At 39.9% G+C, this 14988-nt stretch overlaps 2 protein-coding genes across 3 annotated transcripts; one reads left to right on the top strand and one right to left on the bottom strand.

Annotated features, from left to right (window-relative positions):
* Nucleotides 1-19: 19 nt before the first annotated feature.
* kif25 (kinesin family member 25) lies at nucleotides 20-11813 on the bottom strand. Its single transcript, XM_085248048.1, has 15 exons — nucleotides 11310-11813; nucleotides 11097-11162; nucleotides 9378-9500; nucleotides 7715-7856; nucleotides 6636-6739; nucleotides 6464-6549; nucleotides 6327-6366; nucleotides 6179-6246; nucleotides 6010-6084; nucleotides 5681-5827; nucleotides 5386-5562; nucleotides 3420-3574; nucleotides 3080-3325; nucleotides 1426-1581; nucleotides 20-1239 (listed from the first exon to the last, which is right to left on the bottom strand). The coding sequence occupies exons 1-15, from the start codon at nucleotides 11376-11378 to the stop codon at nucleotides 1088-1090; spliced, it is 1806 nt and encodes a 601-aa protein (XP_085104174.1). The 5' UTR covers nucleotides 11379-11813; the 3' UTR covers nucleotides 20-1087.
* Nucleotides 11439-14492, top strand: LOC146557825 (coiled-coil domain-containing protein 167-like). Of its 2 annotated transcripts, XM_085248054.1 has the most exons (6): nucleotides 11439-11547; nucleotides 11646-11726; nucleotides 11807-11900; nucleotides 12078-12172; nucleotides 12964-13016; nucleotides 13487-14492. In XM_085248054.1, the coding sequence occupies exons 2-6, from the start codon at nucleotides 11668-11670 to the stop codon at nucleotides 13603-13605; spliced, it is 420 nt and encodes a 139-aa protein (XP_085104180.1). In that variant the 5' UTR covers nucleotides 11439-11547; nucleotides 11646-11667; the 3' UTR covers nucleotides 13606-14492. The 2 variants fall into 2 exon arrangements, with proteins under 2 accessions (XP_085104180.1, XP_085104181.1); XM_085248055.1 differs by lacking the exon at nucleotides 11439-11547 and having other exon boundaries at nucleotides 11641-11726.
* The last annotated feature ends 496 nt before the right edge of the window (nucleotides 14493-14988 follow it).

Genomic DNA, 14988 nt, shown 5'->3' with positions numbered 1-14988 from the left:
TTATAGCTCCCTACCTGCACGTGCATGGATCCCCCCGTGTTATCTACACAGAAGTGAGAGCTTAGTGGAACTACAGCCCACTGTAATTTGTATATAAAGCGTGAGCCATAAACTTTAAATGATTTGTCTTTTTTTATTTATAGGATTCTTAAGACTGATTACACAAGAACAGGCATGTCAGCTGTTTATTTCTAATACGGATACACTTTTCTACTTCATCAAATATTTAGAAAGATTTTTAATATGTAACCAAAAATGTGTATAAATACTGTGTAAACATAAATGCTGGGGTGGAAAACCAAAACAAAAGAGAAGGCAAAGCAGGGGTAGGTAGTGTTGAAATGAATTTACAGCAGAATGCCTTAGGATTAAAACAGCTTTTGTTTTTCCATATATAGTGCAGTTCTGTTTGCTGTTGGCATGTTTTCTATTTTAGCTTTAATCAATTTAATAAAGTGCTAATAAAGTCTTCTCACATGTACTAAGTTTGTATATCATGAACTACACATGCAGTGCAAGAATGTCATTGCACACAGCATTCCTAAGAATCAGTAGTTTCAGAAAACTTTAAGACATTAAATTCTAAGTAAATGCATATATGTATGTTTCTTAAAAGATGCCTGCATAATTATTAGTAAGGAAAACAGTACTGTGGAAAGGGTGAAATGTGATCTGCTTCCAGCACAAAGTAACCAAACTTCCAATAACTGCAAAATCAAAAATACTCTTATACTAGTTAAGGCTAGAACAGTGGTTCTTAACCTTGTTGGCGGTACCGAACCCCACCAGTTTCATATGCGCATTCACTGAACCCCTCTTTAGTGAAAAATAAAATATGATTTTTTTCAAATTCAAGACATAGATATGTTTTTTATTGGTGCACAAAATGAGCGGTGCATGTCACGGTGGAGGCTCTGCCGAACCCCTGAGACCGACTCACCGAACCCCTAGGGTTCGATCGAACCCAGGTTAAGAACCACTGGGCTAGAATATAAGGGTGAATGTTGTGCCCCTATTATAACACTCGCCCTTCTATCTGTTGTAATGACTCATAAAGGATCTATGTTAAAGATCTTCCTTTGCTTTCTTATTTAACTTTGAGGCTATTATTTTTTCTTCGGGGTGGCTCCTTCTGTACCTGCCGTGCCCGCGTGCCAAAACCAAGAGACTGCAGGGACTCTGTGATGAAGCGCTGCGTCGGGGAGACACAGAGCATCACTAGCAGCTTGGCATCACCACCTGGTGGATGAAATGAGAGGTACATAAGGTGGAAGACAGATGGGTTTTTCCTGTCATTTTTGGGCACAAATTTCAACCCTGGATTTGGTTATTGTGGAGCTGAGTTAATCTTTTCCAGAAGACCCGGACACGGGAAATAGTGAGTCACTGGACATAAAAAGAATAAATAATGTGTGTGTGACTCACCTATGGCATCCTGCAGCAGATGAGTGAGTTTGCTGTTCCTGTAAGGGATGTGTGGTCTGTGTTCAGCCAGAGCTCCAAGGACATCGGACAGAGCCGAGAGACTACGGTTTATACATGATGACTCCCAGAGAGCTGCACCTGAAACTCCAGACATACCTGGGACACATTTAGACGGCCTAAAGTTAGATAATGTGCTCTCTAACTGAGGTTATTGTAGTCAGCCCTAAAAATCTTAGAAACATGGTGTCTAACCACATACTTCTGGATGGAATTATCTTGGCCTCCAGTAACACTGTGAGCAATCACTTATAACCAGGATGTGTCCTTTACTGTGCATATTATAGCAATATGCAGGACTGCTTTCCCGCATTTGGGCAATTTCTCTAAAATTAGAAACATCCTGCCACAGAGTGATGCTGCAAAACTAGTTCATGCATTTATTACTTCTAGGATGGACTATTATAATTCATTATTATCAGGATGCCCTTAAAATGCCCTCAAAAGTCTTGAGTTGATCCAAAATAATGCAGCGAGAGTACTGACAGGGACTAGAAAGAGAATCTCTGGCTGTCTTTCACAGGATAACTTTGGTCCTGTCTCCCACCCCTCGCCAGAGCTGGTTACATCAGATGGCTGTCCTCCCCGAGCCTGGTTCTGCTGGAGGTTTCTTCCTGTTTAAAGGTAATTTTTCCTTCCCACTGTTGCCAAGTGCTTGCTCAAAGGGCATTTTTTGATTGTTGGGGTTTCCTCTCCATTACTGTAGGGCTTTACCTTACAATATAAAGCGCTCTGTGGCGACAGTTGTTGTGATTTGGCAGTATAACAAAAAGAAATTGAACTGAATTGTTTTACTTTTGTTTTCTTGAATAACATTGCGCCCAGTTACCTCACTGACCTCCTCAATCTGTACACTCCTTGTCGTGCATTAAGATCATCAAGTCAATTACTCCTGGCCCAACCTAAGTTTAGACTGAAGACCAGAGGCGATCGTGCCTTTGCTTCAGCTGCACCCAACCTTTGGAATAGCCTCCCTGCTTCTATTCGAGCCTTGGACTTTATCCAATCCTTTAAATCAAGATTGAAAGCATATCTATTTGACTTGGCTTTCATGACCAGTTAATACCCTTTTAAATCTTTTAAACTTTAAACTTTTAAATCGTTTACATTTTTTATTACATTTTATTAAATTTATTATTTTATTATTAATTTTACTGCTGTTTTTGTCTTCTTAGTGGATTTTGTATTTATCTAAATCTTCTGGTCTGTTAGTGCCTCTATCCTGTCTGTGCTAGTGCCTGATCTGTACCCTGTTATTGACTTATGTTGATTCTCCATATTACTGTGGAGCACTTTGGTGTGCCTTCGGGTTTTAAATATGCTATATAAATAAAACTGTATTGTATTGTATTGTACTTTGAAGCCCAACCTTTTGATTAATTATTTTGTAGTTCCTAGTCCAGGCTCTGACTGGAAAAAAGAAACTTCTAAACTGCATATTTAGCTCAAACAGACTAAAAAATAGTCATGGAAAACTAAGCACTAGGCAGATTTGTCATGTCTCGAGTCTCCGGTTTCCCAGTAAATTATTGCACCATAAACCACTTCCCAGAATGCCAACCTTTTCAAAGAATGTCCTCCTGCACGGAGCACCTACCAGCACACTCGCTGCCAGCCAGGTCCACCAGCTGAAGCTTTGTCCTGAATGGAGTCTGAGTGATGCTGTGTCTCGGGGAGGGGCAGGGAGAAAGGGACGGGGTCGAGCAGGGAGAGGAAGCGGGGCTTGCAGAGGTTTCGTCCGCTGGGTGGTGGGCGGCGAGGTTGGCACGGCGACAGCGTGGACTCCACCACTCCTTCTGGGTGGAGCGCCGCATGTCCATCTTGGCACTCTGTAGCCTGCGGGCTGATTGGAAGAGCGAAAGGGTTACGATGCAAGAACGTGTGAACGGCAGGTCACTGAAAGAGGTCCTCAATGAATTCCCAGACATGCATCTCACCCAGGGCCACTGCATTGGGACTCTTGGAGGAAACCGTGAGGGTCACAATGAGGTGAGAGCGTGATGAGTCCGCGTGGACAAGGGTGGGACAGTGAGCTCTGAGCTTCAGAACGTTGCTAATAATCTGCATCACCTCAGAGGCATTACTCACGGGCCTGAAAAACATAAAGGGAAAGTCCTTAAAATACAAAAAAAAAAGATTACATTATTAAAACTGTTTTCAGTATTTTTAGATTTCTTTATTATATTATCAGTCAAATCTGCAGTTCTTCTTTGCTCTGTGGAGTCTGCTGGTTTTATTCTTGGATTCTTGGATTCTTGGATACACATCAGAGGCATTCTTAAAAATTCACAATCAGCTTTAAAAGGCGACAACAATGCTTGTTCATTTAATTGTAAAACACTCGATATCTAGAGGAACAACAACCTTTCTACTAAATTTCACTGCCATATGTAATCAGATTAGACTTGTTTGCATTCTTTGACAGCTCCACTTTCTTAGTTTCTATATTACCTTCCTGTCCCAGTGTGCCTGTCCGCTTTGGGCAATCAGCTGTGAGGGTCCCAGGGGCTTTGTGTCAAACTAGGAGACATCTGTAGCACAGCTGAGGGCGCTTTAGAGGATGTCTTTGTCTGCATATATTGTATGCTTTTATGTTGAAATGCTTGTTCCATGTACGTGTATGGGAATATCACGTGATTTCAATCCAGCCTCAATAATGAGTAAGAAAAATTGATGGAGAGATGGATGTTGTCATAATTGGCACATGAATTCTTGAGTTATATAACAGATCCTCAACAGTGAGCTGGTCTGTGGTAAAACACATGGCAAACTTAGCTTTGCTGCAGCAAGCTGGCTGTCACCAGTGTTTAGACGTTTAATGGCTAGAGGAATACGAGACAATTTAAACCTGTTTTTTAGTAAACAAAGCGAAGCAATAGTGCCAGGGATATGGAGAGGTGGTGATTACACAGATCTGCTTTGCTGCTGGGCTGAAAATGTGTCTGTAGCATGCATATTTGAAGCATGTACACTATATACAGTGCTGTGAAAAGGTATTTCCCCACTTCCTGATTTTTGTTGTTGTTGCATATTTGTCGCACTTACACGCTTCAGATCATCAAACAAATTTTAATATTAAAAACATAACCCGGATAAATACAAAAATGGAGTTTTAAAATGATCGTTTTATTTATTATGGGGAAAGAAGCTATCCAGACCATCAAAAATGACCTCACAAACAGGGACCTCTATCTTAAGGGCTTCTGTTTAGATGAGGCACGACCTGTATGGGTGGAAATATGTGTTCGTTGGGCTGGCAAAGGCAAACTACTGTGAAGCAATAATGATTGTTAGCTGACGTTAAAATGTTCTACTACAACCACTACTCATTTTAGATTTAATTTAATTTAGCCAATAAACAGAAAATAGTGAAGGTTTAAGGATTAAGCTGTTTCATTTTTTCAACTCTGCTGCTGAAAAAAGTGAAACTTTCCAGTTTTATGAAGTTGCTAAGGGTAAAAACCTTTCAAGCAATTGAGAGCTCATCAGGAGTCACCCTTTTGCTTTCCTTTAGCTTCATTTTCACCACTTTTCAATTCGGAGCTGAATTTCTGGCGTCTTATCTTTTTAAAGCTTCATAAACATGCGTTCATAGATTAGCTCGGAGTGGGCTGAGCTTCTTTTCTCTGCCCACTACATCCAGAAACGTGGCCAAGAGCAGAATTCCTGTCTGTGTGATCAAGAACTAAATAAAGTCTGAAAAACCAGAGGAGGACAGCTTGTAATTCCATGTGGGCCCAACGGTATACATGCCCTCTTTTTTATGAATGGTGATGATGATGATTGGTACACTGGTCTTAGTATTTTTATGAAAAGCCTTCTAGTATATTGCTCTTCTAGTATGTAGACCAGTCATACAAAAGCCCACATAAACTGCTGTATCTTAGCTCTGGCTCTACTCACTCAGATGTGAGGGAGGGGACCTGGCTGGCACCGGAGGAGGAGGTGATGACATCCCGTCTCTGGCCAGCTGCATTGCTGTGCTCATCCCTGGCCAGCAGGTCAAACACCTCATTGTTGTACACCTCCATCACTGACACTTCCACTGTGTGACTTTCTGCAGGCTTCTCAGAGATCAGCCTGGGCATCACATGGTAACAGAAAGGAAAGAAGCAAAACAAAGTAGATATTATGCTTTCTTGTGGATCAAACTACTAAAAAAGACTTGAGAAACACATCCAACCCTTTTTTCTCTCACCGAAAGAGCTCAGCAGCAGCCTTTGGGATAATACCCTGCTGTGCCTCCTGCTGTGTCCCTGAGAGCTCATCCAGGAACTGGGATCCCATCATGGTGTGAGTCTTCCCACTGCCTGTCTGCCCATATGCCATGATACACACATTATAGCTGAAAGGCAGGAAGCAAGGTGACATTCAATTACTGTCGAAGCCATGCAGTCATATTATGCTGCTCAGTTTGCTCCGCTCATTCACGCACCAGAGTGTTAAATGAAGACAGTTGAATTAATCCATCGGAATAACATTTGACTTGATATAGAGCTCTTTTTTTCCGCATAGTTTCATGCTCACCCATCCAGCAGAGATGTTAGAAGTGACTTGACTTCTTCAAACACAGCCTCCTGGGAATCCTCTGGTCCGTGTACCCTGAAAGAAGTGCGCATTGCCACAGTCACTAACAACTGAAAAATAATTCGAGAAATGTCGTCCATTGTATGGTGATGCCAGCATATTGTTTTACCTCTCAAACTCAAAGATTTTGTTTTGCACCAGCATCCCCGCCTTCATGCAATTCACCATCACTGTATCCTAAATAAAAAGAGGGATTAAAGTAAAGGCAGGTATGCAGCAATCAATGAAAATCATTTGTAAGAGTCGGCAACACTGACATCACTGACTGCTTGGATTACTTCCTCTGATGATGCAGACCTGATGGAGAAAACACTGGGTTATCTTAAGTTCTCTCATTTTTAACAACTTTTCTTCATTTAATTGTGTATTCATGTTGCATTGCCTGTTCACTCACCCTGATCCGGAAGTTGAGGACTGGATCTGGTCAAAAGGAAGAACTGGACGCACCCTGCAGTGAACCCGAATGTTCCCTCTGAGCTCCTGAAGTGAAACAAACATCAGTGATTAAAAGATTCAGTACAGCTCTTTCTTTTTATTCCATCTTTTTATTCCTTTTGTCTTCTTACCACCAGTGTGTTGTGAAGTTCTTTCCGCTTCCGCCTCTCTGCCCTGCAGTTCTCCCTTTCTTCCTCCAGAGAGTGCTCCAGGGCTGCAACACGAACCTGCAAATCTGCACATGGTGTGCACATTTTTCAGTCAGAACTAAGGTTCAGTGTATCACACAAATATTCAACATCATGCTGTCCTCTTTTTAGCAACATATCCAGTCATGGTAAAAAGAAAGTGCACCCTGTGTTAATTCTAAACTTCTACATATCAGGTAAACAACACAACCTCAGATGAACGCCAACATTTACACCAACTAACATACTAACTGATGCCTGTAGAGTTTGAGTTGTAGCTCTTGGGTTTTTTGCAGTTTCTCTGATCATTGCACAGCTTGACTTTGGGCTGAATTTGCTGGGATGATGCCACCTAAATGCTTCAGACCAGTAAATCATGTTATTTTTTTAATTATATTTTGATATGTAAAACCTTAGAATTTGAAAAGGATGCCATTTGATTTTTATCATGACTGTAAAAATGAACTGTGAAAGGCCACAACTTTGTCTCTGTGTTTAAACCTTATTTGAAACTATAAGAAAATACTTTTATTTTATTGGGGAAGCTTTGAGAAAATGGACTGGACTTTAATATAAAGGATATCGTCTCAGAAAGCTGACACTAATATACAGTAAAAGGCATGGATATTAAGGTATTCATATATCAAAGTGCACCTAGTTTTAATCAACTTACAGCATCGTATTTTTTGGCAGGTTTACCTGAACATTATCTAATATCCTTCTGTCTTTGTGATCAGCTGGTGACATCTGCAGCAGAACCTTTTAACATCTTAAACTTCTGAATACTGTTATTGTCAGCCTAAAAATAATTTTATGTGAAATTTTAGTCAATCAAATGAAATCCTAAAGTCAGAGTCCACATGCTTTAAGATGTGCCTCCTCTAACTGCTGCTTCACTGTTTCGGGATGCATTGCAGTTTTCACATTTTAAACAAAAAAGGTTTCAAAACACCAAAAGTATCACCGTCACTGCCTACAGATGCTACTTTAATATTAACCTGAGGTTCCATTCAGATACTTACTCTGAAATCCATCCTCACTGTGACCGTTCAGAGATGAGTTGGCTTGCTCTACTTTCTCCAGGAGCTGCTTGCTCTGCTCCTCCAACTCGGTGGCAAAACTCACATACACTGCAAACAACTCACTCAGGTCATGCTTCACAGCCTGCCACAAACACACAGAGTGGACAAATGAAGGGAGTGTTTACACAAAGCCTTCCTAACTATACATATTCTCCTAAGAACCGAGGAAAAAAGGACCTTCCCCTTCAACTTTTTTGTGATTTCCTGCCTCTTTGGAGCTAAAAGAGGCCACCCAAACACATGAAATATCAATGGAAAGCCCAGGATGTCCTCTATTTAGTACATCAGGACTTAGTATGGTAGCTCAAATAAGTAAAAAGATATAGACAAAAAACAAATTACACAGGATATAAATGAATAGGCTGGTTCTCAGGAGGATATACATATAGCTTTTACTTTAGCCTTTACTTGACCCAACTGACTTACCGGTAGCTAATTATACACCAATCTCCAGCACTGAAATGTAAACATTTCTTGAAAGCCTAGTTTCAAACAGCTAACTTATAGTTTGCAGAGGGATAGTTTCTTTGAGGAGTTAGAGTACATTGTAGCACAGAAACAGCCTTTGACAGTGGACTCATGTCTATGTTTGTCCTGTTAGAGATCAGGGCAGCGTTCGATAACAATAATTTAATACAGAGATTAGAACAAACTATTGGCATTAAAGGAACTGGGCTGCTGGGGTTTGAATCATATCTGTCTGATAGACTCCAATTTGTTCATGTAAATGTGGAATTTTCTTCACATGCAGAAGTTAGTCATGGAGTTCCACAGGGCGCTCTGCTGGGACCAGTACTATATACATTATACATGCTTCTCTTCTACAATAATATTAGAAAACACTGCATATATTTTCATTGCTATGAAGATGATACTCAGTTATATCTAAACCCGACCTAAACAGATCAGTTAAACCAAAACACTGCAGCTAGACTAATGACAGGGACAAGAAAAGGAGACCAGATTTTTCCTATTCTGGGTTCTCCTCATTGGTTCCTTTACAAATCCAGAACTGAATTTATAATCCATGATCATCATGACTGACATAATCTTGAACAATCAGGCCCCACCAAGTTATCCTATTGTTGAATTTCTAAAAGTAGAACGGGAGGCAGAGCCTTCATCGTCACGTTCCTCCTCTGTGGAAACAGCTTCCAATTTAGATTCAGAAGACAGACACTGTCTAATTTTAAGATTTAAGGTAAATTTTATAGTTAAGGTTGCATCAGGTGACTCTAAAGGCCTCCTTTAGTTATGCTGCTATAAGCTCAGACTGGTGCTGACTGCACCACTGTCTTTTCAGTCAACACATGTTAATACAACACTGCAGCATGCCTTTGTCTTCTTCCTCTCTTAGTCTGTGTTTTGTCTCTTTATGCTCTCTTATTTATTTTCTCTTCTCTCCCCTCTCACTCCCAACCTGTCGTGGCTTCCCACTTCCCACTATCCTAAAGTGTTTGCTCACAGGGAGTTGCCTGATTGTTGGGTTTTTTTTTTTCTAATTTGCTACTATATAAATAAACAATTGAACTGAATTGAAGTAAAGTGAACTGAACCCAAGTTACTATCTACCACATATACACACATCTCAATATATTTTTACCTGAACCCCTGAGAGAAGCTTGATGAGGGCTGATTGGGTTATCTTCCGTGTACTACTCTGAAGCTGATGATCGTTCACAGCCTTGGTTCCCTCATCATGGTCCCGGCGCTGTCTACCCGAACACTGAAAATCAAACGTGCAAAAGTGAGTCATCAAAATTTCTCTTTTATATGAAGTTAAAACGTAGTTCAACATCAACAATTCAATTCAATTCAACCGGTCGCAGCAGATGGCTGCCCCTCCCTGAGCCTGGTTCTGCTGGAGGTTTCTTCCTATTAAAAGGGAGTTTTTCCTTCCCACTGTCGCCAAAGTGCTTGCTCATAGGAAGTCATATGATTGTTGGGTTTTTCTCTGTATCTATGAAGCGCCTTGAGGCGACTTTTGTTGTGATTTGGCGCTATATAAATAAAATTGAATTGAATTGAATTGAATTGAAAAACTTACCACATCACTTTTAAGGTCTGCGATCAATGAATGGAAATACAGAGGGTTAACAACAAGCTGCACACCACTGGTTACACTAGAACAACAAGGCCAGATTAGGCTTTGCCAGAAAACATCAAAATGAGTCTGCACAGTTTTGAAAAACTTCTTTGGACGGATGAAACCAAGATTACATAAAAGTATGGAGAAGGAGAAAATCAGCTCAAGATCTCAAGGACGCTGCGTGATCTGTCACACACGTTGGCAGTTGTGTGATGACATTGGGCTGCTAATGTGACTGCCGATAGAAGCAGCAGGATGAAGTGTACAGACCTATACTCTCTGCTCACATTCAGACAAATGCTGCAAAACTGATCGAACAGCACTCATTATCCAGCAAATGGATAATGATCCAAAGGAAAAGCAATCCAAGATTTCCTTAAGGCAAAGAAATATGATATGCTTTAGTGGCCAAGTCATTCACCTGATGTCAACCTGAGAGAATGTGGTTTTTATTTATTGAAGAAAAAACTGAAGTCAAATAGAAGCAAAACATCATCATCCATGTAACAAAAAGAATCCTTATATTTAAAATTATGTTCGGTTGTCCAATTCATAGCCTCTGAAGGTGGTGGATTGTGTATAAAAATAGCTGTAAGTCCTAAAAAGTTACTGCCAAATTCTTGTAAAAACACTTAATTTAAGCTGAAAGTTTGCACTTCAATCACTTCTTGATTGTTTGCCTTTGTACTGTGGTGTACAAAATAAAATGTGCCTTTGCCCAATAAATTATGGATCTAAGTCTTAGAGAGTGGAAGGGAAACAAACAAATGAGGATGAAGTGATCTGTAAAGTACAGTGAAGGGGGTAACAGTCATTTGCACATAATTCTGGTGCATTTGAGCTACATGCCTAACTAATGAAACAGCTTGATAGAAATTATGATCCATTTTGTCCCAATGTGCCATTTAGATACACATTCAGTTAACCATCCATTTAAAGCACTCAAATAGAGACCGATTCAAATGTTCCCGCACATAGCGTGAGTACTAAGGTGTAATAAACCTCATGCATTTAAAGTAAGTGCACAAGCACACTCCAACGCCTATTGGCACTAAAAATAATTTAGAAAAGAAAGAAAGAAAGAAGTTATGCACACAAAAGCTGTGCCTGAGGTCCATAAAAAACCATGATAAATAAGGTGCAGACAGGAAAATACTAGAATAAAATGATCAAAATCTACTTTTTGGCTAAAGATAAGCCTATATGTGTGTTAGATGTCAAAAGTATTCTCACCTCTGCAAGTCTTAAATGAAGAAGGGCATTCTCGGTCTCCAGTTCAAGTATTCTCTCCTCTTTACTCTGAAATACGAAGAAATGTGTCCTGAAGGATTTGGGATGCAGTTTGCACAACTCATGTTCAGTAACTTGTAAAAAAAAATCTAATAAACCAATAATAAACCAATAATAATCTAATAAACCATTCCCTAATGTCTAACAATGACTCACCCTTAATTTGTGCTCCAGCAGGTGTACCTGATGAGCAAATATTTGGTCTCGGTTTATAAAGAGAGGCATTTTGTAGAAGGAAGGAAGCAAGTATAGAGCAGCTTGCCTGGCCTCGTCCCTTTTCTTTCTCAGCTGATCATGTGTTGTCCTCTCAGGTCACATAATCAGATTAGCAACGCTCAGCAGCAACTCTCTCAGTTCTGTTTTACCTGTCTGTGTTTGGCAGGTGCAGACTACAGTATGTTGCCTTCATACTGGCATGAGAACAATAACCGTTTAATTGTGATTTGAGCATGACAGCATTTTTTTTAATGACTTGGCTTTCTTCACTTTCAGGTGTTGGGAGTTATTTGTGTTTATGCGGCCAAGTGTTTGTCACTTTCCACCGACAGAGGGCAGCAAAGTGCGCGAAGAGCGGTTCGTCAAAAGGAAGACGTAAACATTACGAAGAAGAAAAATAGTTCCGCATAGTCACAGGTTTTTCTTTCCCCTGTCAGGCAGGAGACTCACTGCACTGTGGTTCTCCGGTTTGGTCACAACATGGCAAGGCTAAAAGAGAAAAGGCGAGAGAAAATCAGCGTCGCCTCCGAGGTACAGTGTTTTAGCGTTTGTCTCACATTTCCCATCTATCTCTCTGTTTAGCTGACGTCTGATAGGTGCTGTAGCTTTCCCCGTGTACATTCTTAAAATTCATTCGTTTAGGTCGCTCCCTGCCTCTGTGTTTTGAACGTTGACCTCTCCGTGTGTCACACCTGTAAAATCCTACAGATTGATCGTCTGGAGGAGCAGCGGGTGCGTTGCCAGGACAACTTAGAGAGGGCGGAGTTCAAGAGCAGGAAGGAGAAGCTCTCTGAAAAGCAGAGGTGAGGCTGAAGGAGATGATGAAGACTCCACGTTAGTGTGTATACCTCCCACTGGCATTTCAAGGCAACTTTGGCCTTGGGACTGGGACTGTTGTGGAGGAAACTCCCTGCAAGAGTGTCCTTGATAAAATATATACTTGTTATTTATTCCTGCTTAAAGCACGTTATTATTTATTATACCTGTTTTCAGTGATATCAACTTTTGGTGCCCCTCGTGGAGGGCTACACCAATAAGCTGAACTCAGTTGGTGCAGCCCTCCACAACAGTCCCAGTTTCTCATGCGGCTCTTTGGGAAAATGAATTGCCCATCCATCACATTTGAGGAATTCAGGAAGCGTGTCTGTCAAAATCAGCCAAGCTTCCTGCTTTTGAAACCCCTTCTGAATAAGGAAATAACCAAAAGTAGCTATTAATACAAAAAACAATATTTTAATGAGTTGAACACTAATCTGAAGTCTAAATAAAGTGTATGAGTTGAGAATATAGATTTTAAAAAGGGATTGAAATAAACGATGAACATAAGGGAACAAATGAATGTGTTGTTCTGTTGCATGAGGTGTGAAGGATTTGTGTTGGATTTGCTCTTGCATGTCTTTGGCTTTCCTGTTTGTGGCTGTTTTGTGGTAGTTGCAGGTCTGCGTGGCTCTTTAGTGAGCAAGAACTCATGAAAAGGCATCTTGTGCCACTTAGAGATTAAAAAAAAAGAAAGAAAGAATGTAAAAACTTCACCCAACAGTGATGTTTCTCCTTAATATTGCCTTTTTTTCTTTCTTTTAAAAAAAAAAATCAGACAAGATCTGGAGGATGAAATGACCATCATGAATGAGAGGGTGCAGAAGCTAGGTGAGCCTTAATATTAAAATTCTTGTTCATGTGTATTCACTGTGTGTTCTTACTTTTCCTGTGTATTTGTAATATTTATTGAGCGCTCGAGGACCACATAGTCCCGTTTTCACTAAGGGTTAATTGACAAACTGATTAGCAAACTAATCAACATGTCATATTTAGTCATCCTGAAAGGTGCATTTTAAAAAGAAAGCAGGTGAAAGTAAAATTTTATTGATGACACATTTAAGGAAACTGAAGAATGTCGTGCTTTTTGAGTGTAGTATACAAAATATTTGTCTTCTGTCTTCTTTTGACTGAGCCAGCTTTCCCATATAAAAAAACAAAAATAGTTTCAGTATGTTGTAAACTGGCCCCAGGCTGCGACAGCAGATCATTTGCTGGTTTTGCTCGTGCCAGAGGACTAAAAATAAATAGAAAGTGATGGCTGCTGCATATTTTATACAGTTTTTCTTTTGCTTTTCCAGACAAGGAGCTGGAGATGTTACGAGGTGAAAACCGGAGGAACATGTTGCTGTCAGTCGCTCTGCTGGCTATCAGTGCTTTCTTCTACTACGGGTTTTTCTACAACACAGACAAGTCATAAAACCACACTAAAAATGGGACCCATGATTCTGCAAAGAGCATCAAACTCAAAGCCATCTTGGTACAGGGACACGGTTGTGAACACATGAAAAGGCCCAGCAGACAAAGAAAATGAATTCTGGTTATGCCTTTATATATTTGACCTCTGTACACTTGTAACACTATTCTTCATCTGAATGTTTACCTTATGCTGCCTTCCATTTGCCTCAGATGTCCGAGCTGGGAGTGACATCAACCCTGAGTTAGTAAGGTAACAAAAGTAAGGAAATGTGGGATTTGTTTTGCCTTTTAGCACTTAAAAAAACATTGCTCTGCATGTGACTTTTTTAGCAAGTCGCAGAAACATAATAGTAATAGTACAAATTACAAGTGTTGCAGTTTTGGTTGCGGATGCTTCGACTTTCTAAGTCTGACAGGAAACATCAAATGAAAGCAGCATCGTGCTCCTAACAAACCACCATGTACTTGCTGTATTTTGCGCAACATGTCAAATAGATACTTTATCAAGCAGTGCCGGACAAGTCTGCTTTTCAGTCATTTCAGTAAGTGTTTGTATGCATGGTACACAGTATTTGTGCAGTTAAATGCATGAAAATATTTGATATTTGTGCCCTTTGTATTGTCATTAAGTCAAAGGCCGAGCCTGGAGATTTTTTTCTTTCCTTTTATCGATACTCATGCTGGTCGTACACCTACCTCCTAATAACTGCGCTTCCAGAAATGGCCAACATGCTCACAAATGTCCTTTGAAATATGACTGTACACAGTTATGCTCTGAAATTTGGATTTTTTAAATAATTGATCTGTTTAAATGCTTTTTTTTTTTTGCCATTTGTGCGTATGTCTTTTAAATCCATATAATAAATGCTTTGTGCCAAATTCAATGCATATTGTTTACTGTTTATGTACTATTTGTAATGTGCTAGGGTTTTTTTTTTAGTGACACCTTTATTTATTTTTTTATTTATTTAGATAACTTATCCATTCATTCTTCCTGAAAGTAGCAGACTAGGATTTATCATGTTCTGAGAGAACATGTAGGAGATTTTTTTTTATAATTTCACAGGTACAGAAGGCGTGATCTCTTCAGGAAACATATTGTTAGTGTCAGAGGTGACATTTTTCACCCAGTCACACAGCCATTGCAGGATTTTTGTGGCAGGGTGGGGAAGTCTGATTTAAAAAGTCTTAAGGCCTTCCTATAGTTCTGAGAATGTAATGATTAAAGCAGCATTCCTGTGTCTTATTTGTATCGACATCTGTTTAGCCTGTCCTTTTTCATCAGCAACATTCACATGAGGGACTAAAACCACCAAAATATGATCTGCATTTTGTTTTTGTTCTTTTATTGTTATCGTGAGAAGCATTACAACAGTCAGCAAGT

This window comes from Mchenga conophoros, linkage group LG15 (genome assembly GCF_057382185.1).
Source record: "Mchenga conophoros isolate Kocher_MC1m ecotype Shallow Benthic linkage group LG15, M_conophoros_male_GT1.1, whole genome shotgun sequence".
NCBI classification, from domain to species: domain Eukaryota; kingdom Metazoa; phylum Chordata; class Actinopteri; order Cichliformes; family Cichlidae; genus Mchenga; species Mchenga conophoros.
Note: the sequence above shows the minus strand (reverse complement) of the source record. Positions and strands in the feature narration are given on the sequence as shown.

What these genes read in the sequence shown, in the direction of transcription:
- kif25 (XM_085248048.1), bottom strand. Translation starts at nt 11,378, where the DNA reads ATGCCTCTCTTTATAAACCGAGACCAAATATTTGCTCATCAGGTACAC. An exon ending in TCCCAATGCAGTGGCCCTGG is followed by an intron (nt 3,326 to 3,419) that starts GTGAGATGCATG and finishes TCTTCCAATCAG; the next exon opens with CCCGCAGGCTACAGAGTGCC. An exon ending in GGCTGGCAGCGAGTGTGCTG is followed by an intron (nt 1,582 to 3,079) that starts GTAGGTGCTCCG and finishes AATGTGTCCCAG; the next exon opens with GTATGTCTGGAGTTTCAGGT.
- LOC146557825 (XM_085248054.1), top strand. Translation starts at nt 11,668, where the DNA reads ATGCGGCCAAGTGTTTGTCACTTTCCACCGACAGAGGGCAGCAAAGTG. An exon ending in AAGCTCTCTGAAAAGCAGAG is followed by an intron (nt 12,173 to 12,963) that starts GTGAGGCTGAAG and finishes AAAAAAAATCAG; the next exon opens with ACAAGATCTGGAGGATGAAA. An exon ending in TGAGAGGGTGCAGAAGCTAG is followed by an intron (nt 13,017 to 13,486) that starts GTGAGCCTTAAT and finishes TTGCTTTTCCAG; the next exon opens with ACAAGGAGCTGGAGATGTTA.